The sequence below is a fragment of the Xyrauchen texanus genome, chromosome 2 (genome assembly GCF_025860055.1).
Source record: "Xyrauchen texanus isolate HMW12.3.18 chromosome 2, RBS_HiC_50CHRs, whole genome shotgun sequence".
In the NCBI taxonomy this organism is placed as follows: domain Eukaryota; kingdom Metazoa; phylum Chordata; class Actinopteri; order Cypriniformes; family Catostomidae; genus Xyrauchen; species Xyrauchen texanus.
Window position 1 is genome coordinate 14336978 of NC_068277.1, and position 26291 is coordinate 14363268.

The 26291-nt window shown below is 36.6% G+C and overlaps 2 protein-coding genes and 1 pseudogene across 2 annotated transcripts in view; 1 reads left to right on the top strand and 2 right to left on the bottom strand.

Annotated features, from left to right (window-relative positions):
* The window catches only part of LOC127658428 (ADAMTS-like protein 3), a 233453-nt gene extending 218432 nt beyond the window's left edge, over positions 1 to 15021 (bottom strand). Inside the window, exons 1-2 of the mRNA XM_052147719.1 lie at positions 14821 to 15021; positions 14345 to 14467 (exon numbers count right to left, since the gene is read on the bottom strand). Of these exons, the coding sequence (XP_052003679.1) occupies positions 14345 to 14413 (69 nt within the window). The 5' untranslated portion in view covers positions 14414 to 14467; positions 14821 to 15021. The remainder of the gene's footprint in view (positions 1 to 14344; positions 14468 to 14820) is intronic.
* Positions 14407 to 26291, bottom strand: part of LOC127658532 (endophilin-A3-like) — a 63897-nt gene continuing 52012 nt past the window's right edge. The window contains exon 12 of the mRNA XM_052147886.1: positions 14407 to 14467. Within this exon, the coding sequence (XP_052003846.1) occupies positions 14463 to 14467 (5 nt within the window). The 3' untranslated portion in view covers positions 14407 to 14462. The remainder of the gene's footprint in view (positions 14468 to 26291) is intronic.
* On the top strand, positions 15731 to 26252 carry LOC127657753 (gap junction delta-2 protein-like; annotated as a pseudogene).

Consider the following 26291-nt stretch of genomic DNA (forward strand, 5'->3'; position numbering starts at 1 on the left):
TATTTCGAAAAATAAAAAAGATATTTGGCAAATTGCAGTTTAGTTGTTTTGTTTGCCCCCATTGTTCAATGTGGCAGGGCGGAGGGCGGGGCCAGGTCGTGATTCCACACTAATCAAGTCTCAGAGAGGGATAAATGCTGAGTGGAGAATGCAGAGGGACAGAGAGAGATTTATGGACAGCTGTCCAGCACCCTTGTGTGTTTGTCTTTTTGGTTCAGATTTATATTAAAATATTATTTATATTCTCAAGCTGGTTCATGATTTCTGAGGCTTGATTAGCCTGATTAAGGGCCGGGTGCGTGGAATCATGACCCGGACCTGCCCTGCCCTCCGCCCTGCCACATTCATGTTTTCAACTAGACGCTAAATCTGTGGTGGACGTTTTTTAGTTTTTTTAACATTCATTTGAAAGTCTGGATTTGAATGTGGCTACTGTTGGAGCACATCTGATCTCTTCTGGAAGCTGGTTCCAGCTGTGGGTGGCATAATGGCTAAATGCTGTCTCACCTTCTTTTGAGTGAACCCTCTGTATGTCTAACTGATTTGATCCTATTGACTTGAGAGGTCTGTTAGGTTTCAACAAGCAAATCTGAAATATATTTAGGTCCTAGGCTATTGAGCAATTTATAAATGTGTAAAAGTACTTTAAAATAAATTCTAAATGTAACTGGAAGCCAGTGTAAAACCTGAGGACTGGAGTTCTGAATTGAGCTGCAGGTGTCTAACGGTCTTTTTGGGAAGGCTTTTAGGGAGGAGTCCATTGCAGTAGTCCACCCTACTGGTGAAGAATGCATGAACAAGTTTCTTTAAGTCTTGACTGGATACAAAACATCTAATTCTGGATATATGTTTGAGATGATAGTAGGCTGATTTAATTATTGTTTTGATATGACTACTGAAACTAAGGTCTGACTACAAAATGACACCAAGATTACTAACTTGATTTTTGTCTTTAAACCCTTGGAGTCAAGGTATGTATTCATTTTGGGATTTCACCTTTGTTGCCAAATACAATGACCTCTGTCTTGTCGTTGTTTAACTAAAGGAAGTTTTGTTTCATCCAACTGTTAATTTCATTTATGCAATGGCACAGAGTGTCTATGGGGCTGTAGTCATTTGGAAATAGGGCTAGATAGCTATGGTGTACAGTTTGGTTCTTTTTCATAATTTGGCCTAGTGGGAGCATATACAGGTTGAACGGGAGTGGTGCAAGAATTGTGCCTTGTGTGACTCCACATGTCACAGATGTCCACTCAGATTCATAGTTGCCTATGTTCACATAGAAACCACTCCCTTCTAAATAAGACCTGAACCAGCTGAGGACAGTCCCAGAGAGCCCTACACAGTTTCCCAATCTGTCTAGGAGAATGTTGTGGTCAGCGGTGTCAAAAGCAGAACTGAGATCTAATAATACCAGCACTGATATTTTGCTCAGTCAGTCAGTATTTAGCCATCATGTAGATGTGGTCGGAATCCTGATTGGAAATTGTCCAATTAGCCATTCGAGATTAATAATTTGTTCAGTTGATTGAAAACAAACTTTTCAACCTTTTTGCCTATGAACAGATGATTTCAAATTTGTCTGTATATGTTCAATATTGATTTATCTAGATTGCTCTTTTCAAGAAGGGGCTTGACAACTGCAGTTTTCAGGGACTTCGGAAACATGCCTGAAATGATTCTCATTTACTATTTCAGATCTTTTTTCAGACAGTTGAACACATTTTTGAAAAATGATGTGGAGAGTGTGTCAAGACAACAGGGATATTTTAAGATCACCTACAAAACGTAATTCTGTTATTATTTACTTAATATTATGTTGTTCCAAGCCAATATTACTTAGTTTTTTCTGTGGAAAACAAGAGAAGACATTAAAAGTGAAAATGAACATGAATGGGGACTTAGATTGTCAGTCTCTTTTTTGTGTTCATGGTGGAAAAACCATGATACAGGTTTGAAAAGACATAAAAATGAGAAAAGAATCTATCACTTTAATGTAAATTCCTGGTCTTATTGAGTGCAATTAACCTGTACAAAACATTATTTGTAATATTTAACCAAAATGTAATATTGCCTCTGAAACAACTTTCCTGATGACATCATGAAAGCCACTTACTTTTAACCCCATCCATCCAACCACCTCCTTTCGGATTTGTATCATCCATTTTTCGCAATCCTAATAAATTTTTTCAACATTTCAAGGTGGATAAAATTTTGAAGTAACATGTTTTACTGTATCTTGCATTCTTTGCGGATAGTATTTTCACTTCCCTTTTTGTATTCTTGCAGGTATTATGCAAAAGTTGATGACATGAGTTTAAAGATGTAGGTTATAGGATATAACTTTGTACAGAAAATGTTGGTCAGCAATGCCACTGTATCAAATTTTAATATTTAGTTACACTTTTAATAACTTTTAATAGTTTAATAACGTCACACTTCTTTTGACTTTCATTGTCAGTGCATTACTGTAAATACAGTAAATAGATCTGTGGAGGAGTCGGCGTGGTCGAGCGCCTGTCTGAGGAGAGAGAAAGCGGTAAGGACACCCACCTGAGATTAATTGGTGCTAATTACTGTTTCTGTGTTGACAGTGAGAGACGGGGGAGATAAAAACAGACCGAGTACACAGGTAGAGGAGAGAGACACATTTGAGACTGCATGTCTGTGACCAAGGCTATTTTAGTTTACATGCTGAAAATCTGGCCTCTGATTTAATTTATGCTGAAATGCAGTATTTGTTTGACTTGAAACAAAGTCAAACAAAAAAGTGATTGGAAAGTGGAAAGTGATTTTCTGCTGGAAAGTGATTTTCTGCTGGTGTGAATAAAATCTGACTCACGTGGAATGTGGAAACTGGCTCCCGCTTCCTCCTTTATCTGTCCAGCAATGAACCTTTTCACAAGAACTTAAGTTTTATTTAACCTTAATGCATTTATTTAAGATAGTTCAGTGCTACTTTGTGCCTCTTTACAACCATTCCTGCTGCTAACTCAATGTGGGTAAAGTTAGAGATCAGCACAGGGGATCCACTGATTTATTTCATAATGATTGCACTACACTCGGGGGTAAGACTGTCTAAGAGTAACATGTTTATGCGTTGCTTTGATTTAAGGCTTTATAAGTAAAATTTTAATTAAAAGCAGCTGTGTATTTATGGCTCTGGATGGCTATATAAATCAGAAAGTTAACACCCTTAGCACCATCAGTAGATATTACACAATAAAATGTTGATGTTAAAGCTACAAAAATGTAATTAGAACTAGAATTTTACCTTTTCTGGGAAAAAAAGAAAAGAAAAAAATGTGAGTGGTGTATGCAAGTTGCTATGCAGTTGCTAAGGTGTTCTGTGTAGTTTTAAGGACATTGTTATGTGGTTGTGATGGTGTTCTAGGTTGTTGTTAAGTGGTTGCTTACCGGCAAAAGTCAAAATAACCCACCCCAAGTCTCTATGATATTCTGTTCCCTAGATATGGTTCAGGTCGCTTCTTGCAATGTAAGTCTATGGATTTATTTTACACATTATATGATCTGGCAGGATGAAAATTGTAAGTCAGATCACTGAAACACCTCAGACCATGATTTGAGGTAGGCTATCATAACTGTCTGTGGAACAAAAGGAGCAGAATGAGTTTTGCACAGAAGTTAGGGTAAGTGGGTTTGTTCAAATCGGTGTTATTATAGTCTTGGGTTTTTTATTCAGTTTTGATTTCTATTTTATATCAATCAAAATTTTCCAAATTATTTTTTGTTTTCATTAGTTTTCACTGTTTGTCTGTTATTTTTTATTTTAGTATTAGTTATATTAGTTTTAGTATTTTCCTTGGCTGCCAAAGCAGAAGCATTTACTGGTGTCATTTAAAAATGTCTAACATTATTACGCGTTTAACATGCGAAACACACCCAGTTTGAGATTTATACTTGCGCAAGTTGGAAATATTCTGCCTAATGTTATACTTATTTTGTGCAATCTGGCAACCATGCATGCGAGTGTGCTATTTCTATCTGGCTTTCCCCTTTGACCAAACTTGAGCAATCTGTAGTGTAATATTCTGATCAAGGAAAAGTGTTATACGGCTACTCTGTGTCCATTCTTGAGGCTGCTTGTGATGTTTGGTGCTACTTTGGAGGTAAACCTTCTCAGTGATTAAATTAAATACAAAAGTATATCTCTGCATCATTGACATGCGAGCAAAAGCATGCCAGAGATGAATATGTATATGTATTTTTTATTTGTGCAATTTAGAAATGTTGAAGTCCCTTCGCACCTGTATGTTAATCTAACTCTTGCAGTAATCATTTATCACAGTCATGCAGCCGGTCAAACCATCGAGCAGACCGCATCATGACACCTTTAGTATGTAAACGGGTAATGTTTTAGAAAAAATAAGTAAACTTGCCCGCTTTGCGAACAAACATTAAACGTTCTATAAATTTCATATTTTTTTTTATATTAAAACAGACCCCATATGTAGATATTGTTAAATTGAATAATAAATTAACAGGGAAGTGTTGATGGTAAAAGATGGTAAAATAAATTTATAAGCTCAGTCTTTATTCAGTTTTTTAATGCCTGATAGAAAAGTGTCTACCTTTGTAGAGCAATACAATACTTTAGGCAATTGCAGAATAGTCTCATTAGATACACTTCAGAAATTTGAGTACACAACTATTTCTGGGCTTAAAAAATACAAAAACCAAATCAATGCAGAACGTTGTATCTCAAAAGGAATACAATGTGGCCCTCCATGCACTACTTAAAGCCCTATGTGGCCCCTTTACCAAAATAGTTGCCCACCCCTGGTCTAGTATGACTGCCTCTTTAACTGCTATTAACTTATTGTTTGCAGAACTGTTGTTTGAAAGCAATATCACATTTAAAATTGTGCTGTTGTACTAAATATCAGAACGGCTATTATCCAACCATAGGCATGAGTTGTAGGCAGACAGTAAAAAAGAAGATATATAAACATATGTATGTGTATATATATATATATATATATATATATATATATATATATATATATATATATATATATATATATACACACAGTGTAAAGTATATATATATATACACTAAATGTATATACAAAAAGTATTTGGACAATTAAGTCACACTTAAAAATCTATGAATTTAATTGCAATAGATGATCAAACCAAGTGGCATCTGCAAACAAATGATACAACATCTTTTCTCAGAACATTACTTTCTTAGCTATTTTTGCCCAATTGCACTTTTAACCAACTGGTCGAAAAGGTCATTTATGAGCTCTAATTCTCTCAAGTTCATACAGGTGCCTAAGCAGAATAACCACAGGTGTAGTTAACTACTGCATATACATGTTCCACTAAATTATATGTACTGGTTTATCATTTAAAACAAAATTATTTTTAAAGTGTGCTTGTGTTATCTTCCGTTTGTCTACAATAAATGCAATTTGATATTTTGTTATCTAAATAAAATTTTGATATATTAGCACACAACCCATTCAGACATTTTTAAGTGTGGCTTAAGAGTCCAGATACCTTATTGAGGTCACTGCGGTGTACTTGTTCATCCTTGATGAACAAATATACACACAAACAAGTACACACTGGAAACTCACACAACCCATTCCCGTGGCTTACAGCAATGATGCGGTCTGGAGCCTGTTTCTTTGTCTCTGCTTTAAGTGCCAGCTGTTCAAATAGACTGGAGCTCAGCCACAGTGTCTCTGAACCCACAATACAATAACACTGACAGAGCAAAGCTTTCATTGCACTGCCTCTCACACCTCCGTGAAAAAATTTACACCATAACCAACACAGCAGGTTCAATCACAGACTTATAAATATGAGAGTCTCTCCTCACACGCACTGAACAGCATCTGTTGAGTGCTCATCAGCAATCACAAAAAATATAAAGCTGTTGTTCTTTTGACTGTTCACCATTGATAACTCATAACTGGCTCTGTTCCAAAGTCTAGTTAGCTGCCTACGTAAACTGCATTTTAAAGGACCATTTATAATGAAAAGGCTGTTCCACAAGGTAGGCAGCATAATTATTCCCCCTTCTAAGACACATTCTTTAAGGCAGTATTACATGTATCCTTAAAACTAGAGAAATGTCAATTATAAACATATTTATAAATTCTTAAATCCTGAAAAATATCAAAAAAAATAGTTTAATCTAAGTAAAAAGTATCATTATTATGTATGTTATGCTTATTAAAGATTTGTGTCATTAGCTTAGCAACATGCTAACAGCCAACTCTACTGAAATCAATTGTGGCTCTCCTGTATGTGTGATATTGTTATGCACAAATGTTCTAGCTATGTAGATCGTAGATCAGTTACTTATGAGGTTCCTGCATCTTGAATGGGTCAATGGGATTGAGGCCCATCACAGGCCAAACCCCTACCCTTGTCACCTACATGAGCACCACGGCTGAACATGACAGGAGCAAATTGACTAATTTCAACATCACGACACATCTGACTAAAAAGATGTGTTCATGCGGCATTGAAGCTTCGAATCCAGCCTGCATCATGTCCCTACCCCATTCACTCCCACATCATGTCCTCTCTTCTCTCTACAGTCAATATAATGAGGTGAAAACCATCTTAAAAATAATTCTAAAACGTAACAATGTGATAGAAAGAACATTTTGGCATGTATTTCCTGTCTAAGGCAGGGAAAACAATAGGCTCATTTGTTAGTCTGCCTACAGTGTGATCCTTCACTCTAGTGTTTCTGAATCTGTAAATTGGGTGGGGGAAAAATGGAAAAAGTGAACAGCCTAAAAGTGAGGAGATTGTGACATTGAATCAAAAGGGCACAAGAGGCTTCAAGTGAGCACTTGAAAATCTCAATACCCTTGAAAACCCAACATATACTGAAAAGCAATCAGGCATGAGGTTAACGCAACATCCGCTTGTCATAATCAATGGTATAAGCCAAGCAAGAATTACCATTTCAAAATTTACTGTGGTCGGTAATTGTTGACTATGTACTCAGTTAACCTCTGAGTTTCTCCATATTTTGTGTTTAGACAAATAATTATCTGGAGGATTTCGGAGAAGAACAACTAAGTGCTTTCTTTCACTGTAGAATAAAAGCACTCATATAAAGGTTGCACGGCTGATCTAAAGTGTTAAGGACTTATTTATCCAAAGAAGTGAACTCAAACATTTTGTCAAAATGCACGAAATCATTTAGAAATAAGAAGTTGAAAAAAATACTCTACGCAAGTATGTGAACGCAAACGCTTATAGCCATGCATGTTCAATTTGTCACTTTAAAGCATTCTAAAATATGCACAATTCATGACATACATATGCAAGTATGCATTGGATTCTCAGCTTTGCCGCATGGTGAGCTGGCAATAGATTAAACTGTCTTCTTGTACTTTCAGTTTTCCTTTACGGGCCGTGGTTCTCAACTGGTTCGTTCCATAAGGGACCAAATACCTTATTCGGAAAGGCAGGAATAATGCCTTCAAAATTAATAACGGATTAATAATTAACAAGGATTAAGCAACATTATTTCATATTTTGCTTGGCAACTCCTGCCTTCAGAATAATGTTGTTATACATGCACAGACAAGCGAAAATGTTTCATGCAGATATCAGAAATACCAGGAGAAACCACAACATATTCCACAGTTAATGTAGCTTACAAGTTCAGCTTTATCTGGTAAGATAAAAAAATAATAAAATTATATATTTTTTAAAATAATTGTTGCCTAATAATAATAATACTTATTATTATAAGGATGTTATTATGAAAAGGCATATGCAAGGCATACTTTATTAATAGACACTCTAAATGTTAGAGTAACGTTTAAAAATGGGCATTACATTTAGTGTTTATGCACTTCCTGTTTAAGCCCCGCCCACACCCGGTTCTATCCGAACATAGAGAATTATATAATTCATTTTGTCATATGAACAGATACAGATGCAAATACAAATAATGGCTTCGCTGCACACCCTTATTGTCTATGTTGGTATTTGGCCAGCTAAAATACCCTAGTGCAGGGTTCCCCAATTATTTTTCACCAAAGGCCAAATTCTGTCTATAATACAAAGGCAAGGGCCACCGGCCCCGATGATATGACAAAAGTGTTTGTGCCGATAATACTGTTATTATTATTGATAGCATTATTACTATTGTTGTTCTTATTGTTTTTGTTGAAAAAACAGCCACAAGATAAATATTCAGATTTTTTTATTTGTTATTTTTCTCCATATTAGTAGCCAGTTCTATTTATTCAAACGATTATGAAGATTTTTTTGTATACAGATACACAAACTACACAACTTTGCCTGTTGAAAATAAAAAAATCAAATAAAAAAACAAACTAAAAAAAATTTAATTAATAATCTGGATCTCCATGTTCCCCATGCGAGTCAACTGTTCCAGCTCAACTCCAAATGGAATCTCCTCCCTGCACTTTCCCTAATTGCAGATTAATTTATTAGATCTATTAGCATTAATATAGATAAATATGAACCTTGTGTAAAGCACTTTGAGTGTAGTGTTTGAAAAAGCACTATATAAATGCAACATTCGTTCATTCATTCATTTGTACTGCAAACAAAGTCTGCTTATGGTGTTTTGTCTTAATGTGCATTATTAATATGTATGTATCACTGTGCCTGTTATATTCTCATGGCATTAAAAATAGCAGCAAGGTTTGGCAATTTGTTTGCACTAAGCTAAGCTTGTAGTAAAATATCCCCATAAAAAAAAAAGTCTTTACATGCAATATTTTACTGTACACAAACGAACTGTAGATCCACACTCCTATTTTTATGACAAGGATAATATGACAAATATTGCAATAATTTATATAAAGAAAAGAGCATGAGCCAGTTTCTTATATATTAATAAAAAAATTAAGCATCATATTTTATACTGTATAAAATGTTATTCTTAATGTGCACAATGTGTATGGCAGTACCTTGTGTTATATTACCCAGAGCCAGGTATTAATCCAGACATTGTAAAAAGTGTAGTTGGGTTCAGGAGTCCATTTGGTATATACTCGTAGCAAAATACATGGGCAAATATACACAGGACATATATTTATGCAACGGCACATTTTACTCATCTCTCTCGCATAAAAATCAGATTATGTACTCTTCAGAATGCATCAACACCATGGAACGAACATAATGAAACAGTTAAGCCAAATTAGGTAAATAAATGCTTTAACATCATTCAATATTAATCTCTAACAGCTGAAGGTGCGGGCAGGAGACTGGTGTAAATGTTTGTGGAACAACAACAGTGCTGCCAACGATACAGGGGGTGAAATTGTTTTTAGTTTTTTTTTTTACTGACTCTTGTGAGACCTTTGTCAGACGTTCATCTTGCAAAATAGTCACGGATTTGGTATGAAGAGGCCTGTAGTGTGGGCCAAACATTTGCCTCTTGCAGGTCGGATGTGGCCCACAGGCCACCTATTAAGGAACCCTGCCCTAGAGTTTGATTGGACAGATGGCATTTGACACCAACAACAAAAGATATGGGAAGGGTTTTCTTCTCCCTTTGAAAAGTTAACAAGAGTATTTTTGCTACCCTAACTATGCATGATTTTATAGTTAGTTGTATTTTATTATTTGCATTTAACATTGCAGATCTAACATAACTTGACCCTGTAAAATCCTTTAATGAGAAAGTGACGCTGTCAAGATGAGAAGACCGATTCTTTATACTGCATGTGTGTCTAGCAGAAGGCCAACCGGAGGACTGCCAAAGAGAGGTTAAAGGATAGAGCCACTCTCTAAAAGAAAAAGCAGGAAAGTAGGAGATGTGGGAAAAGCGTAGTGAAAACACCTGTTTGACTCCACTTGATTTTCAGTGCTGAAAATCACGGCTTCTTAAGGAGTCCCAGCGGTGGCTCCCAAACACTTGTAAATCAAGCCAAAGTTTTTAGCACATAGAACAAATATTATTCTGAGAGATTACTGTAAAGAGTTTTAATGGAGACTCTGGATAAATGCAGATCAAATTTCAAATTGGACTAAAACAGGAACCTGTTCTTTCCAAGATGGATGGCTGGAATCACCTGCTTAAAGGGATAGTTCACCCCAAAATTGTAATTCTCTCATCATGCAATTGAATGGTGGACAGACACTTGATGCTCCAAAAATCACATAAAGTCAGCATAAAAGTAACTCCAGTGGTTAAATCCATATCTTTAGAAGCAATAAGACAAGTGTGGGTGAGAAGGAGATCAAAGTCCTGTTTCACTATAAATCTCCACTTTCACTTTGAAAGTGAAAGTGAAGATTTATGGTAGTATTATAGGAAAAATTACTTAAACATTTATCTGTTTCTCACCCACACTTATCAAAATCACTTCTGAAGATATGGATTCAAACACTGGAGCCTTATGGATTATTTGTATGCTTCCTTCATGTGATTTCTGGCCCTTCAAAGGTCTGGTGATCATTCACTTGCATTGTGAGGACCAACAGAGCTGAGATATTCTTCTAAAAATCTTTGTTTGTGTTTTGCAAAAGAAAGAAAAAGTCACATACATCTGGACGGCATGAGGGTGAGTTAATGATGAGTGAATTTTCATTTCGAGGTGAACTATGCCTTTAAGTAAGCAAAATGGAAATGATCATTGTAATGGTCAGGTACCGTACGTGACAAAATATGTGGTAAAGAGTGAGAGCTAGTGCTGTCTGTAAGCGCTCACGTGCTCGCACAAACTACATAACATTGAATGACATTAGCTGAATGGTTTATGGTGCTCAATGTGGCCAGTTGTAACCTTATCCCAAAGAGCACTGCTGGTACCTGCTCTCTGCTCCGTCCTTCTAGCTCTATTCAGCCTCAGCAGAATCCCACAAAAGCAGGACTTGGGTTTCAGCTGTCGTTATTTATGTACCAGCACACAGGACAAAGAGATTTGGCCACTTCAGGTGGCAGCTCTCCGGTGTAAGTTGCTGTTATCAAGTGGCCCTATTGTAACGGATTAGGCTGGCAACAATGTCCATGCCAGCTCTTCCATTAAGATCCACACCACCTTCTATATATAACAGGCCCCTGTGTCCAGTTTCTTGGATTCAACTGTTCCCTCTGAACCTGCAATGTGCATGACTATAAGCTGAATTGAGAGACTGGAAGAGAGAATGCTGACCGAAAAGATCTGTGATGTTTAGCAATAGGTGCAGAAGTTTAAACAGAATATTTGATTTGATCTGTAAATACACCCCAATTTGATCCATATGACTTAATCTTGCAGCAGGTGCTGTTACAAACATGCTTACGGTTCAATGTTTACCCCAAACAACAAAATTCTAAAATGTGATAGCCAATAAGTAGATACAGATTAAATATTGATGGTTTTAGATGAAATTTCATCAAATTTTGTTTTGAGATCATTTCTAATTGACGACCAAACAGAGATTATTAACATTGCGTCCATAATTCAATGGATGCACTACAAACAAATATTTTGTACTAAGTATTTTTGTCTTGTTTTCCAGTCAAATATCTAAACATTCCTTTACTTCCTAACATTTTGTAACGTTTATATTTATAACAAGAAAAAATTATTTTCCAAAACATAAACCCTACTCTCTGTAAGTCTCTGTAAGACCTAAAAACGGAAAGAATTATTGTATGCCATTCTGCTTCTCAGGTCATTTTTTTCTAGTCTGAAAGGAATATTCAGCTTTTGTGGAATAATGTTGATTGCCACTAAAATTTATTTTGACTTTTTTTTATTAATTTTTTTTAAAGCATAAATCTGGGTTACAGTGAGGCACTTACATTGGAAGTTAATGGGGCAATCCATAAAAATACTCACAATGCCTTAACTCATAAGTGCAAGTCAATAGGCATGGCCATGAAGTATTGGTATTTTCATGTAAGTGTGCGCTAAGAGTAGGTGCAAATGGGTTTGGTGAAATTGTCTGTGCAAGGTGCAAATCGGGTCAATGGAGGTTCTTCTCCAGCACCGTCTCCATCCTATAATACAGTCCATTCCCTGTCAAGCACCAGCGATATAAACAAAGACAGTACATTCAAGAAGTTGGTAGTGTAAATGTACTTTATGCAATGAATTGGAAGAATAGAAATATGGATTTACATTATTTTGTGTGTCCTTTTTAAATGGGAGAGGTTCCTTTTATACGCATAGAAAATATGGTTCAGGATATGAATGTAGGCTATCCATATTATTAATCATTTTCATCTTCTGACACACAAATTATGGCTAGAATTAACAATGAACAATGTATCGGAAAGCACTTCACTTCTACCAGTCGACACTGATTTAGAAAAATTTTATTAATTTATTGAAACGTGAAAAAATGTAACCAAAAATATTTCTAAATTCAAATTACACTTAAAACTAAATGAAAATATCATCAAAATAACAAAGTGACCAAAAAAATCATCCCAAAACCAAACATTTTACTCTCCACCGGCCCCTTTTGCAGTGACTTGCAGTGACTTAAACAAAACAATAATAATAATAATCACTGAAAAAATAAACCATGATCTCAACAAATGGCCTCAACAGCGATCGCCAAGCACTTTATTTAATGTTCTGAATTTTCAGAATTTGGACATGAACTTTATCACCTGCTGGTGAAATCTCCAAACTGCAAATGCAGGAACTGAAATTGAACTTTGTGTTGAGTTAAGAGGTGGTATTGAAACATCTTAGCGCAATGACCAAATTCTTAGGAAAATGGCAATTTGCACTTTGCGTCACATCATTTACATACAATACACCCACAGTTTGCCCTTCTACACCCACAGTAGTGCAAGCACTCCCACACATGCCCATTTGCGCTTTGCGCTGGCATGAAAATTGCGCTTAGAATTAGTGCTATCACAAAAATTGGAAAAGACCTCGCTGCACTTTGCGGACTCAAGAATATAGAGCCCACTTTTTCAAAAGTATAGCCACAAGACATAAACATTATTCGTGTAAACATGATTTTTAGGGTGATAAAATCACTTACTAACTTTTCTGTGTAAAGTTATCACAAATTTTACAACTTCATTGTCATGATGATGTAATGTCAACAAACCCTTCAAAATTACTGTAAAAATTACAATTTAAACAACTGTAATACATGAGTTTTAACAGAAGAATTGATGTAGGTGCTTTTATATAATAATATGCTTCACATTTATGCCTTTAAACCCTCCAAAAATTGGCCCCATTGACTTCCATTGTAAAAAGTGCCTCAATGTTACCCAGATTTTTACTTTTCTTATCTTTTTGTTTCATCTTTCTTTTTTTTAAGAAAAGAAGGGCCAAGTCAAGATTAATCCAAAACAAAATCAGCAAAAATCAACATTAAGCCACAAATGCTGTCGATTTAGCTTAAATTGAATTGAACCTGGAATATTGCTATAAGGATGTTTAGTGTGTTTACCAAACAATAAGACAAAAACACTGTGTGTGCAATGAAAACTCCTTTTGTAACCAGTGAAAGTTGGATAATTTGTGACTTCTAATACACACATTTATAATAATACATTCTGTATAAAAGGTGTACAAAATATGAAAAATATCAAAAGAATAAACATATACAATTATGAGAATTATGAGAACATGTCAAGTCTGTACACATTCACGTATATATATATATACACTGTTAAATATTGCCAGAATTTTATGAGATTTAACAGTTACCATTGATCAATAAAATACCGTATTCAGAAATGTACTTTAAAATCAAAAATGTTCCTGTAACACATGTTTAAGTATTTTCCACATCAAATGACTTTGAAACAAACACAATTAGCCAGATCACACGGCATTATGGAATTCTACAATGGTGGAAATGCATAATCCCTTGTATTTGGATAACTTGATGCCACCATTATCGTGATTGATGTTACCTTTGGTTAAATAAATCTTACAGCCAGTGTCATAATGTAACTAGTTTAATATTTGACTTGTAGACATAAACATAATTCTGATCATAACTTCCAATTCACATACAGTATACAATATGTGCAAATATTTTAGGTTAGAGTACACAAATGATTTAGTCAATTACCACTGATCTTTATTAAATTCTAAAGGGGGAACAATACTATTGTGATGCACTGAATAGTTATTTCCTTGATGGACATTTATTTAAAAAACGTGTAATTTTCTTGTGTTGTGTATTGTGAAATCAGAGTAGCCTATACAGTTTAGTTGTCATGAAATTCTTAGAATGTCAGCTGTAAAAATAGATGTAAAAAGTATGGCAACTAGTAGGCAGGATTATAATATCAATTCACACAATTTTTTGCAGCATAGACATACTCTGGTTTTATTGATGTGAGGGGTTTTACTTGCTCTACAAAAACTATGTTTGACATGCATCATACCTGAAGCGCTGATGACATTAGCGTCAATGTGAAGATGACCCTGCTTACAGGCAAAACCCAGAACTCCATCTTTAAAATCCTGTTTTAGACCTGCCTGCTGAATGATGTCAGTCAGATATCAGCCTAGAGAGAGAGAGAGAGAGAGAGAGAGAGAGTCATTCATAAGAAAGATGCTGCAGTATGAATTATATTTATCATGACAAATTCATCTCTGAGGTAGATTGTTGATTCTGGATTGAATGTGCCATGCAGTGGTATGCTTTACTTAATTACTGTAAATGCAGGTACTATGTGAGTTTTGACTGGCAAGAAAATAAGCATCTTTCTCAGGTATCCCCCCACACATAATGCAACAGCAATGCAGTGTAATAAGGTTTGTGGATAATTTCTGCAGCAGTGCATGTCATATATGCCCATATTAACATGACACTGTAAAAAGCTTTAAAAAGACATGCGTCCATATGGTCAGCTCTTACCTTTGCTGCAAAGTAAACTCACAGATTCACATTTTAATCCATTAATGACGAGCGCCGAACCAAAAAATGAAAATCAAAAACGCACCAGCCCCGATTATATTGACTTGAACGTAGTTTACAGCGCTCATGTATATGTTAAGGATGAATGCAGTGATAATGGTTGTAGAATAACTTTGAGTTTATCCTCAGTGCTGCGCGTCCTCTGGCTGCGTGCTGAATACTGAGCTGACAGAAGTTCGTGTGCTGAGAGCTGATGGTCCACAAGGCGTCTCCACACTAAACGCGACGCAACTAAGACCTGCACTGCGAGCGACAGATGCGCGTTCAGTTGACGGACGCCCCTTTGCAGTGTGTAACATTATGTGTAAAATTGTATATACATCGAGCGTTTATTGTACTGTCTTTAATTAGTGCTGATAAATATGCAGTACATTTAAAACAACTCATGGTAACACTTTACAATATGGTTCCATTTGTTAACATTAGACAACAAAATAAGTTAACATGAACTAACAATACGTTTACATTTAATAATCTTTGTCGATGTTAATTTCAACATATAGTAATGCATTTATTCGAAAATAAATGTTGTATATGGTAACATTTGTTAATGTTACATTAACTAACATTAACAAAGGAAAACAATGCTGTAATTAAAATTATTGTTCATTGTTAGTTCATGAAAACTAATGGATCAACTAATATTAAACGATGCCATCACATTCCAGATGTGTATGACTTTCTATCTTCTTCTGAAACACAAAGATTGCTGAAGAATATTTCAGATCTGTAGCTCTATACAATGTAAGTGAATGTTGGTCGGAACCTCGAAGGTCCAAAAAGCACATAAAGGCACCAAAAAAGTAATCCATATGACTCCAGTTGTTAAATCCATATCTACGGTAGCAATATGATCGGTGTGGGTAAGAGACAGATCAATATTGAAGGCTTTTATTTTTTTTTTACTATAAATCTCCACTTTTCCTTTCACTTTCGCATGCTACTTTTGTTTTTAGGTGTTCGAATTCTTAATGTATATCGGGCAGGGAGGAGAATTTATAGAAAAAATGACTTAAATATTGGTCTGCTTACCTACACCCATCATATCACTTCTGAAGATTATATATATATATTTACCCACTGGAGTCATATGGATTACTTTTATGCTGCCTTTATATGCTTTTTGGACCTTCACATTTCTGGCCACCATTCACTTGCATTGTATGGACCTACAGATCTCTACAGACACTTTGTGGTTGTCAAAACTTAGTGGAACATTAGTAAATCTGATGAACTACATCTGTGGTTACTCTACTAGGTAACCTGTATGAATTTAAGGGGAAGTGACTTCATACATACACTAGAAATCCCTTTGGGATCAGTTGGTTGAAATTAGGCCTTATTACAAAAATGGCTCAGGAAAGTGAAGTTTGTTCTAAGAAAAGGTCTAATATAGTAAGCCTACTATTTGGGACACTGTATTTGATTTAATAACATACATTTATTACACATATACATTTAAAATAATATAACTAATGCATAATAAATAATCATGTAAAATTATGTCAATGTTTCTTTATATGAATAAAAACAAGCAAATCCACAAAATAATTACACATTTAGTGCATCTTGTTCATTTGTTGCCTACAGCCTACTCTTTGATTGCTCATTATTAGTCATTGATACACAGTATATATATATATAGCAGTTACAGAAATACTCAAACCAGCCCTTCTTGGACCAACAATCATGCCATGGTCCAAATCACTGACTGTAAATGCTGATCTCCTGGGATTTTCACACAGGACAATCGCTAGAATTTACTCAGAAATAAAAAAAATAAAAAAAACATCCAGTGAGCGTCTTGTTGATGAGAGAGGTCAACAGAGAATGGCCAGATTAGTTCGAACTGAAACGTCTACAGTATCTCAGATAACCGCTCTGTACAATTGTGGTGAGAAGAATAGCAACTCAGAATGCAGACAATATTAGGCAGGTGGTTTTAATGTTGTGGCTGATCTGTGTGTGTTTATATGGTATATTTGTTCTAAGACTGATTATGTTAGTAGTAGCAATGCCAATATTCTGTAAGTGCCTTTGACACCTACTGCATGCCTACCTCTATTTCAACCAAAGCACACAGTTTGGTATGCACATTGCTAAGTTTATGCCTACAAACCTTATTTTCAACATCAAATCTGTGTTTACTGAATATCATTATAGGCCTCTTTGGAATAATGCCAGAGAGCAGCCCAGTGCTTCCTGTCAGCTTTTATCATTCTATATGCTATTGCTAGTGATCAAAGAGCTCTCTGAGGCACAGCTTATCTGTTTATTGTGAAGTGTAGAGTAGCGTTTGGCACTGAGGGGCTTTGATATGCTTTCACCTGCTTTGGTTCCAGTCACAGTAGGCAATGAAAGTTTTTGGTTCTTTTAAAGGGGCAATTAGTGAGCTCCTGGATCTCTGTGGTTCATTAAGTATTATTCTTATATAAGATCTAGCAGCAAGACGTTTGGATTTGAAGAACACAAATGTAACTCTTTATTTACTGTTTATTTAAACCATATAAAAGCTGTTCTGTCAATGGAGGTCATATGAAAATACAATTCTAAATGAAAACATAGGAACAAGTTTAGAGTTTCCATTCTTATTATTTCAAACAACAAAGTTCAATAAATAATATGCACCCAAAAGATTTACAGTATATAACGCAATACTGTTGTTTATAACAGGTAAAACAATCCTTTAAATCAGTCACTGTTACAGACGGTCTCATTTTGGGTGAATTCATGGACGCTTATCGCCTCCTGCCGTTAAGAAATACTTACAACTGTTTTCATACTTGCAACAATTTCCCCATATCAGCAAGCAATTGCTCTACTACAAAACCAGCAGAAATTTCAGAGGTTAAGATTCTAAATTATTTATTTGATAGCAACAGAGATCTGTCGCACCATTTCACATAATGTTTGAAATAGTTTTTTGTTTTTCAGAGATTGCGATAACTGGACCATTCACTAGGTGGCAGCATTGTGCGACACTCAGCCAGAAGCACGTGTTCTCTTCCAGTTTAACTAAAACTTTGTAATTTTAGTTGTTTCAAATTTGTATCTGTTTGACAGTATATTTATACTATCTTTATGAATCTATACTATTTAATCTCTTCTCCATTAGCTGCTTCTGAAAGCCATCCCAGATGTGTGTGACTTTCTTTCTTCTGCTGAATACAAACAAAGTTTTTTGGGAGGAATATCTCAGTGCTGTAGGTCCATACAATGCAAATTAATAGAGACCAGAGATTTGAAGGTCCAAAAAGACATAAAGGCAGTACAAAAGTAATCCATATGACTCCGGTGGTTAAATGATAGGTGTGGGTAAGAAAAAGATCAATAATTAAGTATTTTTTTTCTATAGCCTAAATCTTTGACTGGCCCCGGCCAGAAGGTAGCAATATGCAAAAGAATAATGTGGAAGTGAAACTTTAAGATTCATACTAAAACTGACTCAAATATTGCTATGTTTCTCACCCACACCTATCATATCCCTTCAGAACATATGATTTTAACAACTGGAGTATTAAGGATTACTTTTATGCTGCCTTTATGTGCTTTTTGGAGCTTTACAGTTCTAAAGAGGAACAACAGAGCTCAGAAATTTTTCTAAAAATCTTTGATTATGCCCTGCATTAGAAATAAAGTCAAATCTGGGATGGCATGAGGGTACAGTTTTTCAGTGCCTTTTCTTTCAGTCTTGTGATCCAAGACATTCAGGCAGCAAATTTCGCCATCAGCAGAGAACTCGAACACTGAATGCGTATGGGCGATTTTTCAAACCATGTGTACTGTGTATGTAAGCGTCTGGAATTGTTTGCACTTATTAGTGGGTCCACAAGGTGGCAACACTCTTAGTGTAACCGTTACTGTCACGAAGAAGCGCTAGAAGATGTAATCGGTGCTAAACAACAGGAGACGAATGTGTAAACAAAAACAGTGGATGTGCACATCAAGAGCGTGTATGTTTGAGGAGGTCAGGAGATACCTACATTTGTATAACTTGAGTCTGAAGGAATATAAAGAAATCTTTGTGGGACTAAACTCTTGAAGATAAATAGTCCAGTCTCCCATAGCAGTCTTTCGAAGTATACTTAATTTGGCTGTGTGCTCATACAAAGGTGTTTGGCGCATGTGCGCACAATGAAATGAAGTATGCTTTGAAAGGCTAGCATTCAACTGTAGGAAGACGCTAAGTATTCGTGTCAAAACCGAACCACACTTTAGGCTTTTCTCTTCTCAGAATAAGCCCCCCTGTCGACACGTCTTGGTATTTGTGGTTGACTTGAATGACTCAAACATGTTCACATCTATTCTGTATCACCTATTTCCAGGAAGCAATGAGGTGGGGTTTACAGAAATCGTCTTCAACTCAACTTATGATTTTAGGATGTTGCTGGTAGAACAGCTGATTTCTTTACAGCAGATGTATTCGTCATTATTAACACTAATGACAATGATGTCATCTGCGTATTTGATCAGTGTGTCGCTACAAATCTGGAGGGTCACTCCAAATCTGGGAGTTCCAAATAGCTACTGTTAGGTCATTTCAACATTCTAATGATTTAGGACACGGCCAATTCTAGACTTATGTACTATTTATGATGGACAGTATGCCAATTGTGACACAGCATTTGTCTTTTCAACTGTCTCAGGATAAACACTACCTGCTGACACTTCTTGGTAATTTTGGTGATGTGCTCATTGCAATTATCAGAGTTGGTGGTTCCAAGAAACTTGAATGTCTCAACCACATTCACAGCTGTACCACCTATTTCCTGGAAGCAATGGAGCGGTAGGGTTTATAAATATTAGCTTAAGTTAAAGTTTTGTGTGAATGTAATGCTAAATTAAAAGATAATGAATTATCTGTGAGAACTGCCAGATGGAAAATTCTCCTGTTTTTAAAGTCTTCCAATACTTAAAAACAGTATTGATGATGGAACCATCTACTGAGAATCAGTGTCACTTCAAATCAGGGTGTTTCTGTAATCTCTACTTTTAGGCCACTTTCTTCCTAATGCTGCTACAGGCACTACACCACAGTTTCCTTTCTCTTATCTTTCCTCAATAAGTGCAGTGCTAAATTTTTTGGCCTCTGGTGCATCTTTTCAGGGCAGGGAATCTGTAGCTGGGCACTGGGATTTGTTGCATTCCACGTCCTGAACGGGTGAATGTGGTAACATATGGATTCCTGCGGTAATATAATGTGCAGAGATAAGTCTTATTTTACCATCGTTCAGAAGTAAATAGTAAGGTAAGTGTGAGAACAATGAGTCCGATGGCCTCCATGCCATTGTTGTAGTACAGTGGTCAGCGGAGAATGGACAGACTGGTTCGAGCTGACATGAAGGCTACGGTAACTCAGATAACTACTCTGTACAATTGTAGTGAGCAGAATAGCATCTCAAAATGCACAACACATCGATCCTTGAGGCAGAGGGGCTACAACAGCAGTAAACCATGTTGGGCACTTTAGGACCATAGGGTTTCTAAAAAAGCGCTCAGTGTAATGTTTAATGTGTGTGTTCATGTATTTCATGACTTTTATTTTGAAAAGTTGAGTTCGTCATGTACTAGTCATGTGATTTCCTGTTTCCCTCCATGTGTCTTGTTTTCATTATTGTTATTGTCTTGTTACTCATTATATGCTCTAATTTGTCATTGGTTTTAGTTTAATAGTCTTGTTATCTTGTTTATAGTTCTGTCTGTTCATTGGTTGTCTAGTGACTCATTCACCCATTCACACACACATTCATACACCATTGGCGGCAGAGCTGCCATGCAAGGTAGCAACTTGGGGTTCAGTGTCTTGCCCAAGGACACTTCGGCATGTGGAGTCGTGTGGGCCAGGATTCGAACCACCAACCCTGCGATTAGTGGCCGACCCGCTCTACCGCTTAGTTCACATTATAGTTAGGGTATTTGGATTTCACGTTTTGTTTAATAAACTGCACTTGGGCTCGTCACTCAATTGTCATTGTCTTCATCATTGTCCATGCCAGCAACGTTACACTCAGTGAGTGTATTTCAGAGTAATAAAGTATAGATATTCAACAATAAAAAAAAATGCAGGGTAGGACTTGAATTGATTGGCTTGTTAAAAGTAGCAGTTACATGCCAGAAAGAAGACAGGTGGTAGATATATACATGTTTATGTACTTGGAATAATGTGCACCTTGGAATTGTGCATAATAAGACCAGGAGCCATGCATTAAGACCATAAATAAGGTCAATTTAGATTTCATTTTACTTGGAAAGCCAATTGTTAAAGGTAATTTAGCTTGTTTGTGATGGAAGAAATTCAGTGTTACAATTGCCCCAGCTTTCCCCAACTCCAATATTTTATGCAGGTTCTTCCCTCTTCAAGAAGGCAGCACAGTACATGGGGCATGCAAGGTTTGTTGTGGCTCATCAAGTTGTTGATGAGGACTGTAATGTCATCTTACTGTCCTCCAGCACAAACATGAGAAAAGAGCATTAATAAAGCAGAATGCTCTGACCTCGCAGCGACAGGGATATGTTCCTCATCTAATAAAGTAAAGCAGACCTGTCAATGCTGTGTGCCTTAAAGTGATGTTAGGACATGACTTCTGGATTTGAAAATGTGTAATTTTAGGTGAATGGATGCTGATAATGTTGGTTACAGGAATAGTTCACCCAGAAGCTCCAAAAAGAAACCAAAAAAAAAGAACCACCATAAAAGTTCCATTAAGATTTCACCACCTACATCGAATGGTGACAAACGGATATTCATATATGGCTAAATAACATCCTATTGCACAAAACTATCAAAGTTAGAAATAAGAAAGGCTCTAACCACTTATGCACATCATGAACTCAATGTAAACAGAGACCTTGGGAGTCTCAAGTTAATCGTCGTTGTGCATTCAAAAGCGCAGAACGGCAAGATAATATTGCATGTTCACATCTAGTTCATGACATCGAGCAGTTTAACTTTCTTAATGCAACTATTTATTTAAGCAGTGTCAGACAGAATTGGCAAAAGACTAATATCTCCAAAGCTCCTCACAAATACGGGAACATTCCTCACAGCAGAGGATTTAATGTCCGACATTGTCTTGTAATGTGTTTTTGATGAAGCACTTTGATGGCTGTTACAGCAGCAGTGCATGAATGGACTAAACTTAAAGCATTAAAGAGACTTAACGTCTTGCAGAAGTTTAATCATTCAAAAACGCACAAGTAATTTGAGAATTGCATCTCCCATTAAAACCCCCACCACTAAAAAAACAATTATGTTAGTAGTCTACCCCACTAATCGTTTAGTCAGTTGTTGGAGGAATAGTCGATTAGTTGACCACCGTCGTGCATCCCTAGTTATTATCTGTCCATTTACCCTTTTAGCTTTTTTCAGTCTTGTATTTCACAAACTATGAAGTCAGTTGCGAGATCAGATCAGAATCAGCTTGACAGATTCATAGTGCGGTACTGTAAGTGTCAGCTGAGGCCTGATAATATCTGTTTCCATAGCAACATGCAGCAACTAAGAGAATTACAAAAAGAGCAAACAGTCAGTGCCAAAGATGAAGATTCATCACCCACTAAACCTTCAAAATGATTAATATCAAATAGAATTATTAAAAAATAAGACAAAATACAACAATCTTAAGACTGAGAACCAAGTATGTATGAACAAAGCCATTGAAACTGTGTGTGTCTATAGTAAAGTGCTAAGGTGTAAATAGTAAATTAGGAATTCATTAAGGAACATTTTTGTACAATTGTAGTACAAAATCAGATGCACACTATGTTGCAAATATAGACCTCCATACACTTTGCTAACAATGTCTTCAATAACAGGGTAAGGCTAAATTGTTTCCATTAACTCTATAAACTCTTATAGCTGTTCAGGACACAAGGTGAAGATGTCTATTTTAATTTCTCAAAGAATACAAAAATATAAAAAGCTTTCAAGAGCACAACTTTTAATATTTGTACCTCTATGAGTGGTTGAGGAAGTCTCTCCAGAGCAAACTCTAAGTGGCAGAGCTCACAGTGGCTGGTGCCATAGGCCATGAGCCAGTGCACCACTGGGAAATAACAGATCCCCACACAGCTGCCATCATGACAGATTCGACAGAATGGCTCCTCCCCATTTAGAATGAAAAGAGAGACAGAGCTTCACACGATCACAATATTGAACATAAATTCTTTAGATACAAAGAAAAGTAGGATTACGCAGGACTCCATGGCAAGACTTTTAGTCATCAAATTACAGAATCTCTTGATAAATAGCATATTGTTGTTCGGATGCAGTGTTATCCATGCTGATATGTAAAAAATATTCCTCCCCTTTTGCTCCCCACTTTGGAATGCCCAATTCCCAATGCACTCTAAGTCCTTGTGGTGGCATAGTGACTTGCCTCAATCCAGGTGGCAGAGAACAAATCTCAATTGCCTCCGCATCTGAGACCATCAATCCACACATCTTATCACGTGGTTTGTTGAGCACGTTACCGCAGAGACATAGCACGTGTGGAGGCTTCATGCTATTCTCTGTGGCATCCACGCACAACTCACCACGCACCACACTGAGCAAGAACTACACTATAGCGACCACAAGGAGGTTACCCCATGTGACTCTACCCTCCGTTGCTAACGGGCCAATTTGGATGCTTAGGAACCTGGCTGGAGTCACTCAGCATTCCCTGGATTCGAACTCGCAACTCCAGGGTGGTAGTCAGTGTCTTTATTTGCTGAGCTACTCATGCCCCGATATATCATTTTTTGTGATTTTCTCAATTGTCATTTTTTTCTCCACTAGTGTCACAAAACCTGGATTTCTAAAATACTTTCCAGAACACAAACAGATTTGGTGTTTCCTGAAACCATAGTTCTAACAAACATTCGCAAACAGCATCATAAAGTTGTGTGGTTGGAACTACAGCTCCTCAACTGTGGTTAGAAGCATAGTTTCTTGTTAGTTCCCGTTGTCTGTGTTTTTGAGTAATATCTGCCAAGATTTTTTCTTGTCAGCAATTGTTACAGTATTTTATTTTTTACTTCGAGAATAGCTGTTGTTTATGATTTATGATCCTTCAAAATCACTTGAAAATGTCACTCTTTGAAAATTGAGGCTTCCAATCCACATACATTTTTGCCACATGTCTTTAGCACATGACTTTTATGACAAGTGGACTTAAACAGATAATGCTCTTGAGCAAAATAGGCAGCAGGTGCACAACAATAAATCAGTAGCACTCACTGCCTTTTTATTTAAATGTTTAATCATCAAAACAAAAGTTTTTATCTTTTTTTTACAGGGCTGTGTTGGTCCAAATTATTATACACTTGGGGACCAGAAAACTGCACCTTTTCCATAAAAACCCTATTATGCAGTGCATTCTATAACTTTACATTAACTTACATTACAGAGTCAAGACATTCCATTCAATTTCTGCAGAAGTTCCCCACTTAACCTCATTAACGGCATTGTTGAATCAACGTGATTTGAACAACGGATGTGCTGATTTGCATAGTAACTAGTTTTTTCAATGATGCATTGTGTGCTGCTATAGTGGTTAAACAGTGAGCTACTTGCACGTTGTTGTACTGGAACAACATATTTCGATATTTCTGTTTTTCACTACACTGTTAAGACTGCAACATACTCTACGCAAGTACATACATGCAGATGCTTCTAGCTACGCAGGCTCTATTTGTAGCATAGTTGAGTTCTATAATTTGTCAGACCGCTATTCATACCATAACCAATTACGTGTTGCATTCTCAATTTTGTCACAAGGGGCGCTATATCGGACATCAGTGTGAACTGTGCGTGTCTACGCTGGAGTTTTCTGTTTCACGACAAATACTGTCATGGCGGAGCAACCGGTTTGAAGAGAATATTGCTGAGCAAGTAAGTTCAAGTCACTGACATTAAAACAATGCCTCAAACAAATGAATTCTAAACTTTCACAAAAATAGTATTCAATAATCTCTTCCAATCCAAATGCACAACTTGTGATGTTTGAACTTGAAGAATGTATTAAAGGAAGTTAACATCAAATGTGTTATTTTATATGAATGCTATTTATAGGAATTAATGGTGTAAATGAGTAATATAGAGATGAATAAAGTGTGTTGTTCACTTTATTCATCTCTATATTACTCATTTACACCATTAAGTCCTGGCTTTTTACTTCCACATACAAGTACTCAACTCAGTTGTATTTGTAGAGCACTTTCAAAAACCGCACAGGGTACCAAAGTGCTGTACATGGAGTTACAAAACATAAAATCACATACATACAGCTTAAAAATGCAACAAGCATTTAAAACCAACAAAGACAGTATAAGATAAATTGACCTAGTACAATTTATAATGCAATTAATAACAGGTGTGGCCTTCAGAAGAAACACATCTTATCTTGCACGACAGCAATCTGAAAAGAATGTAATCTGCTGGCACTATCTGAAGCTCTCTAAATAGGAAGAGTACCATCAGAAAACATCTACACAGATGGAAAGGAGATGTTTGTCTGCAACACCCTTCAACCAGGGTGTCCCAAGGTCTGCTAAGCTGCCTTTGCCCCCATTTCGCAACCTCAATTCTGTGTCATTCAGATCATCATGGTTTCTACGCCTTTGCTTTGCTTTATCATCTACACCTGGCACAATAGCTCCAAGCAGTCAGATGTCGAACATGCAAGGGAGATGTATGACCACAGCTGTGATTCAGACAGTTGCTCCAACAAGTCGTACAAGCACCTAGGCCACAGTCTGTCTGACGTTTTGAGGGCATCACCAACCAGAGCATCCCAGAAAAGCTTCCTGGCATTGCGGGAGAGTGGTGCTCCGGCCAGAATCTTTTTGGGGTGCTTTCCAAGTACTATGTCTTCCATGTGTGTTTCCAAGCAGTTTTGGAGGTTGGCTTTGTGGTAGCACAGTGGGTCCTATTTGGTTTCCATGTCCCTGCTCATTTTTGTGTGTAGGGCTTCTCCTTGAATGCACACGGTCGACTGCTACATCTCACGCCCCACTAAAAAAAACATCTTCCTGATTTTTCTTCTGCATCTTCCTCAACTTCTTAGAGCTTAATATATTTGGGCTGGAAGATGATCGAGATGTCCATGCTCATCAAGGACAGCTCTTGGAGAGGAGGATATGGCAAAAACCAAGACACCCAGTCCATGACCTCCCTATCTTTCAGAGACGTGACCAGCACCACTTCTCTACCTACCTTAGATCTAGTAGTGGACCACCAGCCAGACTGGACTTGTACTGGGAACTGCTCAACCAACGAAGAAAATTATTCCCAAGCAGACGCCCACAGTCACTCAAGGGTAAATCGCAGACAAACAAAGGAAGAGGGTCAAAGCAAAGGAGCAATGAGGTTTGTATATAAACCCAAGTAATTATTCTTTTGGGCTTCTGGACAATTTTGACAAGTCTTA